An 18,464-nucleotide genomic window follows, 5' to 3' on the forward strand; every position below is an offset into this window, starting at 1 on the left:
GGTGTCACTGCCCTCCCATCCTCCCAGCACAGCTGTGCTCAGTCGGGCACTCGAGTACTGAACCAGCCTTCTCCAGCCCATTTTACATGCACATACTGGCTGCAATCCCGTGTTGCCCACAAATAGATCCATGACTGGGGATCACAATGAGAGATGGCCTTTCTCTGGACCTATACAAGCACCCAAGCACCCAAGCACCCAACCTCTGAGAGACCTCCTCCATGCCAGTCTCATGCTTGGGTTGATTTCCATGCCCCTGCTGCTTCTCTAAAGCTTTGCAGGGCTTTTTCCTCTGCCCAGAGCAGGGGGTGGTGGTTTATGGTCTGCCCTCTCCCCCCTGAGGTCAGTGTTACATCCACTCCTGCCCTGAGCCTCTTCCCAGCAGGCTCCTTGCCAGGGCTGGAGTCTGGTTGCTGGGGTGGGCCCTTTCCATACTTCATGCAAAGTGTATGAAGTGTATGAAAAGGCAAAGCAGGAAAAATGGGTTGGGTTGGTGAAAGGCAGAGAGGGGTGTGCAATATTTCCTCAGAGAGGGTAAAGGAGGGTTGCACAAGTAAAGAGGTTAGGTTGCACAATCAGAAGCAGTGGAATTATTTAAGTTACTACCACTGATCAACTGAGCTGCACTTTCTCTGGGGGTTTAAACCAAAACATCTTATTCTTTAAGTGAAGAAAATTGAGGTAAGACACCAACCTGGTCCAGGACTCTGCTGACATGTCCTGAGTCACTCCTTGGCACATCCCTTATTGGGAGGGAAGGGGTCACAAAATCATTTGAGGGGGAATGCAGAAGGAAGAAGTAGCAGCTCAGATTCTTCAGGGCAGGGAAATGATTGAGAATGAGCTGTAAATGCTTCCAGCAAGTCTTCACACTTGCCAGGAATCTGCTACCTATCTGCAATGGCTGGCAGCAACTCCAGTCCTGCTCCATAGGGGTGAGCTCAGCAAAACCCTCTATACCAAGGATTACAGCCCCTTCTCATTCCCCATCTGTGAAGCAGTCATGTGGCTGAGGACAAGGAAATTAACCACAAAGAGGATACAAGGGACAGATATTTTCGGGTGGTCCAAGAAACGAACTCTTTTCTGTCAATGCTGTTTCATCCCAAAGAACACATGAAAATCCATAGAATCATTTAGGTTGGAAAATACCCCTAATGTCACCAAGCCCAGCTGTTAGCCAGCACTGTCAAGTCCACCATGAAACCATGTCCATAAGTGACATATCTACATCTTTTAAATACCTCCATAGATGGTGACTCAGCCACTTCCCTGGACAGCCTGTTCCAATGCCTGACAACACTTTCCATTATTTTTTTCCCCTAATATCTAATCTAAACCTTCTCTGGTGAAACCTGAGGCCCTTTTCCTATCATTTGTTACTTGGGAGAACACCTCACTACAGTCTCTTTCAGCTGGTTGTAGAGAGCTATAAGGTCTCTCCCTGAGCCTTTTTCTCCAAAGTAAGCACCCACAGCTTCCTCAGCCACTCCTTGTAGTATTCATGCTCCACACCCTTCCACAGCCCTATTTCCCTTCTTTGGACACGGTCCAGCACCTCAATGTCCTTCCTGTTGGGAGGGGCCCAAACCACAGCATTTGAGGTGCAGCCTGGGCAGTGCCCAGTACAGAGGGACAATCCCTGCCCTGGTCCTGCTGGCCACAATACTGCTGTCACTGGCCTCCTTGGCCACCTGGGCACAGCTGGCTCATGTTTAGTCCCTGTCAGCCAGCACCCCGGGGCTCTTTTCTGCTGGGCACCTTTCCAGCCACCTTGCCCCAGCCTGTGGCACTGCCGGCAGTTTTGTGATCCAAGGGCAGGATTTGACACTTCACCTTACTGATCCTCATACAACTGTCCCCAGACCATCGATCCAGCCTGTCCACATCCATGTGCAGAGCCTTCCTGGCATCCAGCAGCAACACTCCCGCCCAACTTGGCACTGTGTAAACTGACTGAGGGTGCATTTGATCTCTTCATCCAGATCATTGATAAAGACATGAAACAGAACTGCCCCCCAATACTGAGGAACACTGGTGACCAGCTGCCAATTGGATTTGACTCCATTCATCATAATTCTCCAGGCCTGGCCATCCAGTTTTAACCCAGCAAGGAGTACACCTGTCCAAGCCATGAGCAGCCCAGGAAGTGCTGTGGGAAATGGTGTCAAAGGCTTTACTCAGGTTCAGGTAGAAAACATGCACACCACTCCTCTCATCCACTCTGTGGGTCTCCTTGCCACAGAAGATCAGGTCAGTCAAACACGACCTGCCTTTCACAACCCGTGTTGGCTGGGTCTGGTCCCCTCACTGTCCTGTACACACCTTGTGATGGCACTCAGGAGCATCTGCTTCATGCGTTAAGTACCTCAGCCTTTCCCTCATCCTTTGTCACTGATGTTTCCTGTGCATCCAATAAAGGATGGGGATTCTCCCTCTGGCTGTTAATTGCTTATTGTCTTTTACAGCAGTAGCCAGATTAAGTTCTAGCTGGGATTCAGCCCCTCCAATTTTCTCCCTGCATAACCACACGGAAAGTGCTCTGGGAAGACGCCAGGGTCACTGGGCAGGATGGACCTTCCCTCCTACTGTTGTGACACACAGCAGAGTCAAAAAAGACCCTGTCACCACAGGGGCAAGATCTGCAGCAGGGAGTGCCATCACTGCCCCTTGCTCCCAGCCTCTGAATCTCAGTCCAGGAGGGTCCCTGGGCTGACACAGGGCAGGGCTTGGTGACAGCGAGGAGTGTCAGTGCTGGTGTCCATGTTCTGTGACACTCTCCATATATTCTTCTATGAATATTCACACCAAAAGCCTCCCCTACAAAATCTGAGCCTCTTGTGCACTCCTGGCTTCCTTGCTCCCAGCACAAAGTATTTGAGGAGCTTTTGCCTTGACCATCAAGGTAAAAATCATACCTCAGTGTAGAGCACAGCTTCACTACAGGTTTTTAAATTGTGATGAGGTATTATTCCCACAGGAAAACGCACAAGTGCTTGAGAGCTCAGGTTGCCCAGACAATTCAAGTTCTTTGTGATTTGGAACCTGGCCTGTACAGTTTGCAGCACTCCTTTACTTCCCCAAATGCTTCATCACCCAAATTTCTACAGCCATGTATTTTAAAACATCTGTAATTCTCCCCAAAGCCTCAGAATACAGGTATCTTTGATGCCCTTCCTCCTTGAGTTAGATTTTCACTTTGCACCACCATCAGCTTTCAAACACAATCGTGTCAAATAAGACCAAATCATTTACAAGCACAGGTTGGAGTAAGGAGCTGTGTTGGACAGTGAATTTCTTCGATGTTTATCCCCCAAGAAGAAACCCAACTTCCACTTATTCTAGGGCAAACTCAAAAGGTTTTATTTTAATTTTTTTTTTTAGCAAATTCTATCACGTAAATGTTAACAAAAAACATCTGTACAATTGCCATGATACACTCAAAAGTGAAACAAATAAGATATAAATACAGATATGGATGTAACATGACAAAAGCGGAAAAAATAGAAAAAAATACATGCGCATGAACACGGTGCCAACAAAGTCATTTCTCATGGCTGGCATTTTTCAGAGCGTTTTTTACTTCCCATTTAAAACATTGTTAGCAACGTCCTGCTGTGTACTACAAAGGTCTATTTTTCTGTCCCTTAATATGTAATATTATGCTTGATAAATAAAGGGGTGGGGAGAAAAGGTTTTGATGACAAAGATGCAAGTTACGTTACTTATACAGGTTATTGGTAAGCTAGTAATAAGCAATTAAAAAGACAGTCTTGTATTGTATTGTAATCCAGGCAAGCACACATAGTGTACCTTAAGAAAGCCACATGCCTCGGTATTTCTGAACTACATGAGAACTACAGTACGTAGACCTGTGGGGCAGATGGAGCCGGGATTTGCCCATGCCCACGGAGCACTGGTGCAGCCAATGGCAGAAAAAACATCCACATCTGAGATTTCAGCAACCTTGCAGCCAAGAGCTGCTGTCTGCTGAGAGTTTTCTCCCATTCAGATTTTTAAAGCATGGTGGGCAAAGAAAATACAATTCTTTTTCTTTTTTTTTTTTTTCCTTTTTTTTTTTAAGGTACGAAAAATTGAAGCCCTGCATAATGGGCAGCAAGAAAAAAAAAGGCAGCTGCAGTAGGTGGCTACTGCCAGGAGAAGGTGAACACAAGCTTCACCGGAGCAGTGAGGCACTGCAAGCACGCAGACCTTCCTCTGCAAGCGTGTGTGGACACTGTGATTTGTAGCCAGAGAGACCTTTATGCTTGCTGAAGAGAAAACAAGAAGATTGTACAGCTTGTTGAAGTCAAAAGTGGAGATCAGAGAGGTGACATTCAGAGCTAGCCCTTTGAGTACTTCAAAAGAAACACAAAAACTGGGTCATGTTCAACATACTAAACAAGCCTACTATGTACATTATCCTCGATGATTTATAAATACCTAAGCAGAATGCTCCTACTGTGTACAGGCAGAACACATCCTAGAGTACTCAAAGGATGGACAGTCCTCGACTCACACAATGAAATTAAGTAGCACATTAATGAGCATCTGTTGACAAACAGAACTGAATCTGATTGAGGAAGTAAGGCCTGATTCTACCCTTTGCAGCCCCGAGTGTGCCAGTGGCCTTGGGAAGCGCTGGCCGCAGGCGCCTTCTCAAGGACCAGCTTTGACCCCGACTGAGGTGTCAAGGACGGTACAGTGCGTTCACTCTCAGTGCATACCAACAGGATTTTACAAAACGTATAAAATCATTTGAGAAGGAATTAAATTCCTGGAGACTTGCTACAGTGCGCCATTCAATGGAAAGAAAAAAGAAAATCAAAACCAACAAACAGCAAATGATGATAGACCAAGCTCCATCACAGCTGGGAGGGACTAACACCACCTGGTCAGCTATGCTGACCTTCTGAATGCCAGAATTGGAACAGAAGATGCTGAGCTGAGATGGGGAGAAAGAAAGGCATAAATACTAAGCAGTTATGAGCAGAAATTAAAAACAAAAAAAACAACACCCCAAAAAAACTCTAGCTCGCTACTAAAAATTCAAACAGGACAGCGTAACTGCTGCCAACAAGTCAACTGAGTATTTCCTCAAAAGGAAAAATAAATTCATATTAAAATCAAATTTGAAGCATTCAAAAAAATTTAAAAGAGCATTCTAAAACGCAGTCAGAAAGATGTGGAGAAGAAATGGTCCACGGAAAGGCAGACACGAACCATGGAGCAGCCAATCCCCCTTTCAAGTGAGGATGGCTTTTCTGAGCCTGTGGGAAGACCCTGGGGGAATCTCACACCCCAGGAAAGCACATGGTTTCTCCTGCCACAGCATTATTGGGTTGGGAAAGATGAGGGAACTAGCTCTGCAGCCAGAAAAAGCCTGCACACGTAGGTACCAGGAGCAGGGTACCCAACCTCCCCTGCTTTCAGGGGAGCAGGGAAAGGGACCAACAAGCTTTGCAGCCCAGTGCCACATAGTCCCCCACTAGCCCAAATCCCTCCTGAGATGAGGACTGGGAGAAAAGCCGGCACCAGGTGTCAGCTCCCAGCTTAGCTCCTTAGGGATGGGGCTGAAACACACAGGGATAATTGATGAAAGGGAATTTACCTTCCCCTGCTACAGTAATGGAGTCTCATGTTTTCAGTATGCAGCCAAGGCGTCCTTTCAGCTCCCTGAAGGGGAGATGGAGGAATCTGGAGAGACTCCAGGGGCACTGAGAGCAGCCAGGGAACACACATCCATCACCCCAGCAGCAGCCATAAGATGCAGGTTCACCATTCTCTTGCGTCACTGGGGGCAACACCCCAGCTGTGATCCATGGCAGGTTTGGGGTGGGCATCTCCATCAGCCAGGATCCAGCCCAGGGGCAAACACAGCGTGTTAATTAGCAACCTGCTGCCTTCCCTGGTTACAGGCAGAGGCAGGGAGAGCTCCCCCTTTGCAAACAGAGGGGTCTCTGTTCAGGGAAGGGCAGTGCTCTGGAGTATTTGATTGCTGCTGGTTTGCCTCTGACCTGGTCTGTGTCATTGTCATTGGGCTGCAAAAGGACCTTCTCTGCTATACCCTCACCCAGAGCACCCTGCTGCCAGCAGTGCCCAGTGAGGGACCCCCACTCTTCTGAAACACAGAGCACTCACCAAGCCTGTGCGTGGAAATAGCCACAAAGGAGGCTTCTAAAGGCAGTTAACAGCACTGCAGGGTCTTCAGGAACAGGAGGGGCTGTGGCAGGCAACCAGCACTGTCCCAGCTGGCTCAGAGGTGCTTCCATGTGGTAGTTCTGTTCAGATTCAGATACCCTTTCTGTCCTCTGGGATGAACATTTTGCCCGAAGTGCAAAGGAGTCGTGGGGACAAAGCCAGCCAGCATTAATGGGTCAGTCAGAGCAGCAGATCAGCCCTTTGATGCTACAGATTTCAAGGAAAACAGCTAGCTCTGAAGTACAGCTCTGCCAGCTCCCACTGCCCACCCAGTGACACACTCAGAGCCTAACTCAATCCCACCCACCTAACTCCACTATCCTATTTGCAGACATCGGTCCCAGAACTGCGTCTTGGGATCCCTTTGGGGAGTAAAAGGTAACCTGGAGAGTCTTTTGAACATATGAAAGAGCCAAATGGGTTGAGAGGGGGGGAAGTATTTACAAAGTCAATGAAAAGAGCAAGAGCCCAGCTGTTATGCACAGCACAGCTGGCTGGAGAGCAGTTACAGAGAGATCAGCCCATCTGGGGTCTGTCAGAACTATGTACAAAACTCAGATGTTTAAAAAGAACCTACATTTTCATTACTCACTTGGTATCTCTCAGTACTAAAGCATCTGAGGCTGGAATCACAGCCACACCTGCAAAGATCTCCCCATGGAGAGCCCTGTAAGTTAGGCAAGCTGCAACAGGGAGTACAAAACAGGAACACAAGACTTGAAAGAAGAGAAGGACCCAGCCAGAATGGGTGGGGGGAGGGAGCAGGTAACTAGCACACAGAAACCAAAACTGGGTATGAACTAAACCAACAAGATTTGCTTGACTTTTACATGTGTCCAGGTTCTTGGACTCAGTGTTAGAATGCTAACCTAAACATATTTCTGAGATTTCAGCAGGCTATACAAATATGTTTAAGTATGGCTTTCTGATGTTCACTTTTAATCAAGACTGCGACACAGACCTTGCTTCCCTTTACATTCAATACCAGTAAGATTCTACAGAAAAGCTTTTAAGGGACTAAAATACTGATTGCAATAAATATCTGCATGGCCTCCTTAAGCTGATGGAGCGCGCCAGTGAAGAGTAGCAGAAAGGTCTCTGAGAGGCACCGTTGATTGCTTCTAAGTCTACACATATGTCCACAGATCTCCATTAACTGTGCGTTGAAACATCTGAAGAGGAGCTGCTGTTGCTGTTGGTGGTCTGTGCCCTCTTTATATACAAGTTTAGTAGCTTCATCTGAAAGAAAGAAAGAAACATCAGAGAAGATGCCAGAAAAAAACAGCTGACTGCCAATGTAAAAACTCACATTCTGTGGTGAGCTCATTTTGGGGTGAGCTGACACTGGGCACTCTGGAGGAAAAGCAAGAAAACTGACCACCTTTCAGAACAGAGACAAGAGGCTATGCCCAGTCCACTGAAGTTAGACAGACTTAATGGGATTTAGGAAAGCCTTTTGCATTTCACTTCATTGGCCATCAGTTCACAGACCTCAATCCTACAGCCAGGTCAGAGAAAGCAGAATTCCCACAGATGTCTGTAGGGCTGCAGGCACACTGGTGATCCAAGAGCCATGGGTCTCCCTCCCAGGAATCACCCTGAACTTTCCCTGTTTTATAAAATGTTCTTTTTCAATGACACTTTATCTTGACTAACAAGGTATATCTAGTGCACCTGCAGTTGTTATGACTAAATACTTCCCTTGCATGGATTTGTTTTCTTTTACCTCCTTGCCACCTTAACTCCAGATCCTGTAATGACTCATGTTTATATTTAACTTTAAACAGGCAGGCAGTCTGCATAAACCCAGAAGAATTACTTACATGTTTCTAGTAAGTGATGTGGTGGAGTATGTGTGTGGCACTGAGGATACTGGGAAAATAAAGCCTCTACAACATTTTATAGGGGCATTTCCTAACATCCCAAATATAAAGAGGTAAACCTCAGCACATGTAGGTGTTCCTTTGCAGAGGAATTTGGAAGCACAATTTTAATTTGTTTAGTGACAAGACAGAAATAAAATCCAAGTGTCTTTAGTCTCAGACTATTTTGGCCTATACCACACTTCCTTACCCATGAAAGAAATTATGGCTTCAAAACGACAGAATGAAGCACTCTGAACTAAGTAGCTATTCACATGCACAGATTTGTTTCAGAAACAAAAACCTCAGAATTCATCTTAAAATTGCACAGAAATCTTGGATATGAAGACTTGAAACAGCAGGAATAAAAGCTGTGGTGGCTTGTTGAGCAGCTCTGAAAAGCAACCAAACATCAACATAAAATTCTTGTCTGAATGATGGAGCTGAATTAAGAGCTTCATTTCACTTGCAGCATCAGGTCAGGATTTGAGTTTTGCAGCTAGTCTGACTTCACGGTATAAAGTCCTTTGAAGGGTCATTTGAGCTGTTGTCCCAGAAGGAAAGGGACACATGTGCCCTCCTATTAAGAGTGAAGCTTTACCTGCATTTCTACCAGCCCTAATCACAACTTGCTGCTGAGAGGACCTGCTCTCCCACCATCCCCATGCATTCCCATCACTCTCTGCACAAGGATGCCTGTGTGGCCACAGAGCAGACTGAAAGCTATTTAATTTGTATTGCAGATCTGGTTTCCAGCTAGAGCAGCCAGCTGATCCAGCTCACTGCACAATCACCTCTGGATGTAATGCCAAAGGAGCAAGGCAAATGTGGCTGGAGAAGGACCTGCTCAGAGGCAGCTGCAGTAACACAAGATCAAATGTATCACAAAATGTATCTCTGAACACCATTAAATTTTTCCAAGTGGGATTACAAATGCTCACACTGCTGATCAAGTGTGGTGCTGCTCCAGTGGCATTTGTCAGGGCAAGACAGGATTTAATAGGGAACTTGACCCAGAGCTACAGTGAAGCCACTGGTCTTGCTGCTGTTATAGCCGGCAGAATGGCTTGCACTACCCAAAACACCAGACACACATTGCTCCTGTACCTTGCTTCCTGTGAGTTGTGCGAGATGAGGTTTCAGTTCTTCTCCAATTACTGAATAAATAGCCACTAGGCAAAATACACTGGCTTTTCGGACACTGCTCTCCGTGTTATCATAACCCTGGAAATGAGAGAAAAAGGTCAGAAGACAAACAGCACTCCCCAACACCCTTCCTGAGCAATAAACTACAGAGCTGATGTACATTTTGTTAATGTGGTTGACCTAAAAGATCAATTAAAAAAACCTCCACTTAACATAACAGTTTGCAACTTGAATACTCCAAAGAGCAGGAGAATGCAATCACCCTATCTGTTCCTTTATAAAAATAACTTATTACTGTCATGTTGTAAGTTATTAATATCCAGTTATTTATAGCATCAGGTAACAACACACGGTTTTCTAAAATGAGCTCAGGACTCTATCAAATACACACGCTTCTGTGTCCAGTTCAGATGACCATGAACTATCCTGAACAGTCAGGACTCTTTGGAGGGCAGCTTACCTATCAAGTAGGAAATACCACAGGAAAGAACATGCTGAAAGACCCCTGTACATGTGCTGATCTCTGGCAGCTTGGGCAGAGCTCAAACTAGCCACCAGGTCACTCAGCAGCTATGGACACCAGTCCAAACTGAGGCAGAGATGCATCACTCAGCAGCCATTCCATCCCATGAGAAAGACAGACACACTTCAGCCTGTGGAATGCTGGCTCCTCCGGATGCAGGGTTACCTCTGCCAGGAAAGCCAGAGGAGGGATGCAGCAGAGCTGAGGCTGTTCCAGCTGCAGGGCTGAAGTAAAGCCCGAAATGACAGTCTGCAATCCCACAAAGCACTGAGCTAGGAAAGCAGACCTCAGTGAGCCCAGAGAAACACCAAGCTATTGAGCATCAAGGTGGAGAAAAGGCTGAGCCTCCTCATCCAGGACCAGGGCAAGCACCACAACTCTCCTCTGCCAAGCCCTGCTCTTCCATGCCCCATCTGTTCATGGAAAGCCTGCTCCAGGCTGTTCAGCTGCACACTTGTGCTCACACTGCTGCTGACACTCCTCGCCTCTTCACCCCTCTGCCAGGACCTCAGCATGGTAAAACAAGCACAAAGGTGATTCCCTCCACACACAGTCCTTCAGCCAGGATCCCAAAATACTTCCCAAATGTAAGGAGTAAATTCCTTCAGTCACTGAGTTTCTAAGGTAAGGAAATATCTCAGGCAAACTAGGCTCTGAAAGAAGAACCATTTAAAGACATGGAAGTAATTAAAGAAGACAAATAAAACTGCCTTTTTGAAGGCATGCGGCTCTCAGAGTTCCAATGCATCAAAGCTTCGCTGTTCAGATTGTTGTCTCCAACAATGATGGCTAAAACCATTTTACAACAAAAGTTTAGATCAATACAGAATTGTCCAATTCCCAGAAGCTGAGATTTAAGAATTACAAGAGCTGACACTACAAAGTTGGGATGAATGCTAGGATGCGTAAGGGGAATTTCTGACTTTGCTCTTGTCCTTCCAACATTTTATGCTCACAATGAGGCCTCTTTATCCCAGTTCTCCATGGAAGTCTTACCCACCCAAACACATCTCCTCCTTTCACTCTGACTGATCTGTTCCTGTCACAATCTCCCCTCAGTAAACATACACATTTTCTCTCCTGTTTCACTGCTACTTCACCTATTTCCTTCTTTTGCAGCCCCATCGCAGCACCGCCAGCTCCTTGTGCAGGGGACCAAAAGACAACACTGCTACAGCCCGTGCTCAAAGGTAAATCCACAGTGTACAACCAAGCCTTAGCACTGGTAAAAACACAGCTCCTCACCCAGCCAGAGACGGTTATGAAAAAGGCTGAATGAAGTCATCAAGTAGTTTGGCCCTAATTTATAGAGAAAAAAGGAAAGGAGCAACCTGCCTTCTGGATTCAAATTCAACTGCGAAATACCATCAAAGCATGGAACAATTCAGCAGAATTAAAGCGAAATTAAAGGGGACTACTAGATGTACAGAGACATTATTAAATGTGGCTAACTCCTATCCTCAGATTTATTACATGGCTGCTACTGGCTTATTTAGGAGTCAGAAAAAGGCATCCAGTTGTGGAACATACACATAAGAATCTGAGTTTTCCTTTCCTTCAAAAAAAAGGATCAAAAAAATTTATTTTATCAGAAATTAAATGGTTTAATTTACCAAAATCTGGCCCCAGAGGATCCCTCATTCTCCCTTAGGGCACAGATCTCACAAATTAATGGTGGCTTGTGCTCAGGAGCAGTGACATGGCATTCTGTACCTGTAACAACCCAGGAATGATATCGGGTAGGAGTTGATGCAAAGATTCCTTGGAAATCCTCTCGATGACTTTCGTTTGCATTTTGATGGCAGCTAAGTTAATTGGATAATCTGCAGTCTGAATGATGGGGCAAAGCACCTTGATGCACTGCTCAGGGTGGATGGAACTCGCCAGGGTGGAAGCAGCTTCTTCAGCAGCTCTGACGACCTGAAATGAAAGTAGAGCAAACCCCTATGTTAATGAGGTCACACTTGACAGCCAACACCGCTGGTGTGTGCGAGGAATGACTGCCAGGAAATGCTTGGGGATGTTCATTAACAGATCTGCAGGAGGCTCTGTCAAGGGGCAATGACTCTGACAATTCATATCCTCTGTCTCCAGGGACATCTTTGTTACAGCCCGTGGCAAGAAGTCCTTCCTGCCTAATGTAGTTAACTGTGTCAGAGTTGTGGCTAGTTTAAAAAAATGATCTGTCACCCAAGACACACAGGCACTCCCATCCCAGGAGGATGACATCTCTCCAGTCACTGGCAAAGAACCCAAACCCACCAGCTCCCACTTAGACAAAATGTATCTCGTTAACCATTACCAGCAATGGCCCTGCCGCAGCTTTCAGTGCACACCTCAGCGCTGAGAGCCCCGTGCCCGTGCTGAGACACCAGGGCAGCTGTGTGCTGCCCCTGCCCAGCTCAACTATGCTGCAGTCAAATCCAGGTCACAGACACAAACAGGCTTTAGGGAGTCCCTGACAGGCACCTCTGCTCACAGGACATCTAACCCATCAAGGCAGCACTTGGATCACCATACAAAATGGGAGGAAGAACAAGTGGAAACAGCAGCAGCACTCACCCTTTGCAACAAGCCCATACTGTAAAGCAGTCACACAAAGCAAGGACGATGCTAAATTCAACTCTACCATGAGAGAAAGCAGATTCATAACTTTCACTCTTCCCCAGGAGGTAGGACAGCTAGTTCAAAGAAGAAAGACCCAAATCTGGTCTCTCTTCCCAAGAGAATTTATTAATTTTACATTCTGCAGTAATTGGATAAAAAAGAACAGGATGGGAAGGCAGGTTTTCTTTTTTTCAAGTGTCTGTGCTAATTGCCAGGCAACAAAACGAAGCTTTCTCTTGGCTGCACTCTTCCTGGCCACAAATAACACACTCTTTGCTCTTCATGTTCTTGTTACTACACAAAAGATGGAGGATGTTTTTCCCCATCTTCTCTCATCTTCTCAGGGCTTACTTTAAAGGCCAGGTAAATCCTGAGTGGACAGAGATGTTCCCATGGGTAGACTTAAATCCAACACCTCAACTTTAAGAAGAAAGAAGCATTTACAAATCTGCATGCTTAGGATCTTGCAGCTAGTCCCAGGCAGTCCCTAACTGAGCTCAGGAACACTAAAGCACCTCTCTTTCCTGGCTGTGTGGGAGGCTCAGGTGCCCAGCACCAGTTCTCTACCTTCTCCTAAACTGAACTACCCAGAGTTGTCTGAAGTCAATACTTTGAATCCAACACTAGGAAATCTGTCTCAGGCAATCTGCAAAACAGCAAATAAATCAAACCACAGGTCTCCTGTCACTTAGACTGAAGCCATGGCTGCTGAATTCACCTCGTTCTCTGCCACATACTATGATGGCATCAAAATCAGGAATTTCTATTTGAATAAGGCAACCTATGGACAGATGTAGCTCTACCAAAGTCTCAAAAGAAGGTGAGTTTTCACTATTTTTAAGCAACTACTGTGGATAATGTATGAAACAAGGAGTAGTTGGAAGCTTATCTTAGTCCATGTACTAAAAAACACAAACCAGACGGGATCATCTCCACTCAGACAGCCTGCTTCAGCCAGTCACAGCATCATAGCCATGCTGCTAACATTTATCTTTCACTCATGCTGACAGCTACCTTCCTGAAACAGGAATGGCACAAGACACTTGTATTCCCAGGAAACAGCAGAACTCATCCACTTGGCTTTTAGCATTCTCTAAGGCAGATCCCACAGTGAATGTGATCTCAGACACTTCACACAGCACAAATATTGCACGCAGGCAAGATATGGGCAGGATGGTGAAGCAACCTCAGATTTTGGACTGCTTATGTACCAGTGGCCTATTTACAGAACTAAAGCTGCCCAAGTGCTCCATTTACTTCAGGCCTTTCTCCGCATTTAATTATAACATTAAAACATATTTCAAAATGAATGGAAATCCACAATGTGGTCAATATTTTAAAAAAATTCTTCCTTAAAGATCTGTGAAGGAGTAGCCATGCAGAACAGAATGCTTGCTTTACCACTTACAGCAAGTTTCCCCTCTTCCATTTATTTCTTTGCTAATTTTTCTTCAATTTCACACATGAGAAGCATGGAAGTTAATATTTTCCCATGTAAGTTAGTACTAGCTTAGGAGCCAGCACTGTGTGATTTTGTTGGGAAAGAAGAGAAACACCCAAGTACTCAAGGGAAACCTAATGCCAGGCTTTGACAGCACAGAGTGGAATTGCTGGAGAGGATTAAGTCAGGAGCTCCCAGAAGGTCTGTAAGGAATCCACTTCCTGGTACTGCAGCTTCTGATGTCTGCTTTCCACAAATGATGGAAAGCATGAACTTACAAAACTTACAAAGGGCCGTGATATTTTACCATCAGTTTAACTATTCACTAGCAAACCACCAGCTAAAAATCCCCAAATATTACTATCTGAACACAGGCCACTTGGGATTTTGTTCTTCAAACACTGTTGGGAAACATTTTCAGACACTCTCAGAAAGAAAAGCTTGCACATATATCACATACACTAAAAGAAAATTGTAAAAAAAAAGTTAAACCTTATATCCTCTTGGTATCTTTGATGAAAAAGCAACAATATTTTAGTATAAACCTATAGCTAGACTCGGATCTCAAACATATTACCATAAACAAAACAAAAAACAAAACAAAACAAACAAAAAAAAGAGTAGGCAAAAAATTTAATGAATATTCTATCTGGGTTTCAGCTCCATATCCTGTTTGCAAACAGTTTACTATGCCTATGAAGTTGAAGGTATGAAACAAGTGCATGAGACAAAAAGCCTATTAGCCAATTCCATGCACAAGGAGCATTAAAATACAGTGATAATTTTTCACAAAATAAGCGAGGGTTCAACAGCAACAAAGGTCACACATATTCTGCCCATCAAAAAGCGAGCAAGGAAAGTTGTGAAGGCACAGAAATTATTTATGTCCTGGACAGTCCTGCTTTCAGCACTGGTTCCCAGTTCTAGCACAGATGTGGCTACATTTAGGTAGTGGCTGGCTATTTCAAATCTCTTCTCCCTGCAGTGCCTTCCCCCTGAACACAGGAGGACACATGTCCAGCATGATAGGAGCTTGTAAATGTGCCAACACCAGGGAGACTTCCAAGCCTCCCACGAGCACATCCAGAGGACAATGCCTGCATCTCAGCCACACTTCAGCAAACCCCCTGTGTGTGTGATTAACTTTAATAACATGCTCAAGTCTCACTGGCATCAACAGGATTCCAGCATGTGCTAACATGCTTATTTGGATGAGAGCCTCTGCAGGCAACCAGCTCCTGGCTCCCTGGGGAAGCACTGGCAGGTGACAGGGCATAGGAAGGGGTAGGGCAATACCAGGGAGCCAAAGGGAAAAATCCATACCTGCTGGCACAGGAAGCCAAATTGCCACCATTTTGAAATGCAAGTACTAGCCCTGTTGTTCCTCCTGGCTTTGGCAAAAACAAAACATTCAGCCACCCAGACAGACTCTGCATCTCACAAGGGGCTCTCAGTATTTACCCAACTGGCTCAGAGTCCCACTCACCTGGCACTGCCAGAGAAATCAGCAGCATTTCCAAACAGAGGGAAATGCATTATCAAATGATACAACATACCAGGTCATTTGGCAACAAGAACATGCAATTGTAATAGTTTAGCAAAGACATCTTGCCAGGAGGCACAACGCTTGTGCCTTGCAAATTGTACATACCTTACAATATCAAAAAATCAAGCATCTTTTAACCAGGGGTTTAACCTGACCAGCAGAGTGAAACAACCTTAAAAGAGTGGGAGAAATTAATAAACAGGATCAAGGAACAGGTCCTCCTCCCAGCTTTGAAGGCAAGATCAGCAGATACACATCAGGAAGTGGCAGGAAAGGCTCGTACTAGCAGTGACACCAGAATAAGAAGTGTCTGTGTAATCTATCCTTTAAGCCCATGAAAATGAAAGGGTGCTGTTTGCTACGTGCTCAGACTGGGAAGCTTGCTGTCACAAGAGGATTAGAAGTTAGACAAGTTAACCAAAGGGAAAAATAAAAAAAAGCCAACACACACAGGGAGGCAGGCAGAACCACTCACATGGAAAGGCTTTAAGACAGCTGGAAGGGGGAAGAATATCCACAGGGAAGCATCACTGTATGCTTGCTTCTTGCTCATCAGTCAGGTAGGGTATCAAGGGAAGCAAGGTTTTTCTCTGAACAAATGTAATTATTCTTAGCAATCTCAGATATACAAAAGAAAAGTAGAAAAGACACCAAATGATGACAGCATCTGGAAGCAGCAGGTTCAAAAGGGTGGCTATGAAGCAACATGTGCTACAGAGAGCCTGCAGCTCTTTAAAAGCACAGACATTAAGCTGTGTGTAAGGTATGTCACAAACATGATTTTACCTCCCAGTAAAAGCTTAAGAGCAAACCATGGCTTGAACTGGATAGTTTGACATCATTCAACACAGGGCAGGTAGCCCTGGAATGCAGATCTAAGAGATAACTCAGCCTTAAAGCAGCAGGTTTTTCTCCTTTCTAAAGTCTTAACTTATGCTCTACACACTGGAGACTAGATTCAGTCTGACTTTTGCTGGCATAACATAAGCTCTGTGTGCTGGTGGGTTCCTTGAAAGACATCTGTGATGCATTAAGACCTTTCTAGTGAGTCTCAGGAAAGAGAAGTTTTTATACTTCCACCCAGTTTGCTTTAGGGAAGGAGCCATATTCATGCACAAAGCCAACAAGGTGTAGCACACAGAAAGCTGTTCACCTCTAGCAATGTCTTCCTTAATGCTACCAAGGAGTAAACTTCAAAGTAACAGGTCAGGCAGTCCCAGGAATATGCATGGGAATTGTTTCCCAATTACAGTGTGAGGGGATATGCTGACGTGCAGTATTAGTGTGATCGAGACTGTGACTGTGACAGATCCTTGCTTTTTAATAGAAAAGCACACTGGAATCATCAAAGTTCTACAAAAATTGCTGGACAAACTTTGGATGACAATTCCCACTGGTTTACCTGGTTCAGAGCTCACTGCAGCCACAGGATCCTGTTCACTTAAGACAGCCAGAACTCAGACTCCATTTCTTCCACCCAATTTCTTCTGCTCAGCTATTACACACACTCCATGCATTAACATGTTGCATGCTGCCTGACGGCTGCAGCAACCAGCTTAGGAGTTTTCATAGTTTCATTTCTGCTTTAAGGAGACACAAAGTACTGGCAAATAAGGAAAGAAAAATGTCCTGACTCCCCTAAGGCAGAACATTCCAGATACACAGGCTACCCAGGGCATCAGTGTAACCTGCAGGGATCTCAGCAAAGCAGCATCTGAGGCACCTGGATGAGAGCTTCCCATAGAAGCTTAAGCTGGAGTACTTCGCCCTGACTGCTAGTTACAGTGTCTCTGCATAAGGTGGTAGAGGATGAGGCAGTGCAAGCAAAACCCCTGAAAGTTTGTACACCATTGTGAAACAGGCAGAGCACCAGAGAAGTTTATTAAGCAGAAGAACAAGGTTTTGTTTTCAGGCTTACGAGGCACGTGGCTGTGCTTTTGAGCCAATTTTTGCCATCTAGAGGTGATTACTTAAACTCTGTATAATCTAAGCTGGAGGGGATGGAGGTTTACCAGTACCTAGTCAGGCAAACTCCCATCCCTGAAGGCTTTACAGTCTGATCCAGACAGGAACAATTATGGACTTGGTTTCAAAGGAGGAAGTGGACTCAGCAATGGGGAGTGCTAAGCAGATGAAAAAGCAGTGTGATTTTTATAAGGATTCAGAGATGAAGTAGATTAGACTGCTTCTCCGGGGCACTAAACATCTGAAATGTGTTGGGAAAAAGAAAATACACATAAATATATATTATGAAACATCAGTGACTGTCCAGTTGCAGCACTTGGTAGCTTCAGCATGGGCTAGGTAACAATTAATCTTCAAGACTATGATCATTTACTGCTTTTCTTTTTGCAGAAAACTACACAGACCATACCATCATCAGAGGATAGTTACAATGTATAAATGTCAGAGGCCAATCTAAAAGCACCTCGCCAAGATAATAAAAATCACCTACAGGTAATAGATAACTGATTTCTTCTTTTTCTCCCTCTTTTAGAGGGTTACAACAAAGAACATACAATAATGTACAAAAAGCATCCCAATTATATTTATGGACCTTCTGTATCATAACATACAAAAATTAGATATCTAAGATACAGCACAGGATCCTTTTCTTATACACAGAAAATACACATCAGTTAAGTCTATAGGTATTGAGCCAGAGACAGAAGCAGGGAATTAGCTAAGCTATTTTTCTTCTGCTGGTTTCCAAGATATTAAACTACTTCTGTTTTAAAATACTCAATAATAAGAAATTATCCTCATTTTGCTGGCATGTCATATCAGTGGTACTGGGTCAGCAAGCAGCATCTCTCCTTAGTTATGGGTGAGTAACTACACTGGAACAAATGAGTTAATATTAACTAATTGGCGACAGAAAGATAGTTCTCTTCCAAATAACTCCAAACAAAGACTGATAAAAATCAACAAGATTTAATATCATCCACAACTTCAATAACGTTCTAATGCTCTAAAAGTAAGTGAAAGGCATTTACATGTCAACCTCCCTACATGTTTCCAGTTATGACTGAAGCAGGCTTGACTCTTCACATCACCCCATTAAATCAACAGCATCGAACAGACTGTTGTGCTACAAACAGTATAAAAACAGGTCAAAGTTAAAAAATACAAACTAAA

The 18,464-nt window shown here is 44.7% G+C and overlaps 1 protein-coding gene across 2 annotated transcripts in view; it reads right to left on the bottom strand.

The window, feature by feature from the left end:
* Window positions 1-3,336: 3,336 nt before the first annotated feature.
* The window catches only part of CLASP1 (cytoplasmic linker associated protein 1), a 171,377-nt gene continuing 156,249 nt past the window's right edge, over window positions 3,337-18,464 (bottom strand). For both annotated transcript variants that reach the window (XM_066323060.1, XM_066323059.1), the window contains 3 exons: window positions 11,446-11,652; window positions 9,171-9,287; window positions 3,337-7,440 (listed from right to left, as the gene is read on the bottom strand). In XM_066323060.1, coding sequence (XP_066179157.1) covers window positions 7,354-7,440; window positions 9,171-9,287; window positions 11,446-11,652 — 411 coding nt within the window. In that variant the 3' untranslated portion in view covers window positions 3,337-7,353. The remainder of the gene's footprint in view (window positions 7,441-9,170; window positions 9,288-11,445; window positions 11,653-18,464) is intronic.

Source organism: Sylvia atricapilla, chromosome 7 (assembly GCF_009819655.1).
Source record: "Sylvia atricapilla isolate bSylAtr1 chromosome 7, bSylAtr1.pri, whole genome shotgun sequence".
Taxonomy (NCBI): Eukaryota; Metazoa; Chordata; class Aves; order Passeriformes; family Sylviidae; genus Sylvia; species Sylvia atricapilla.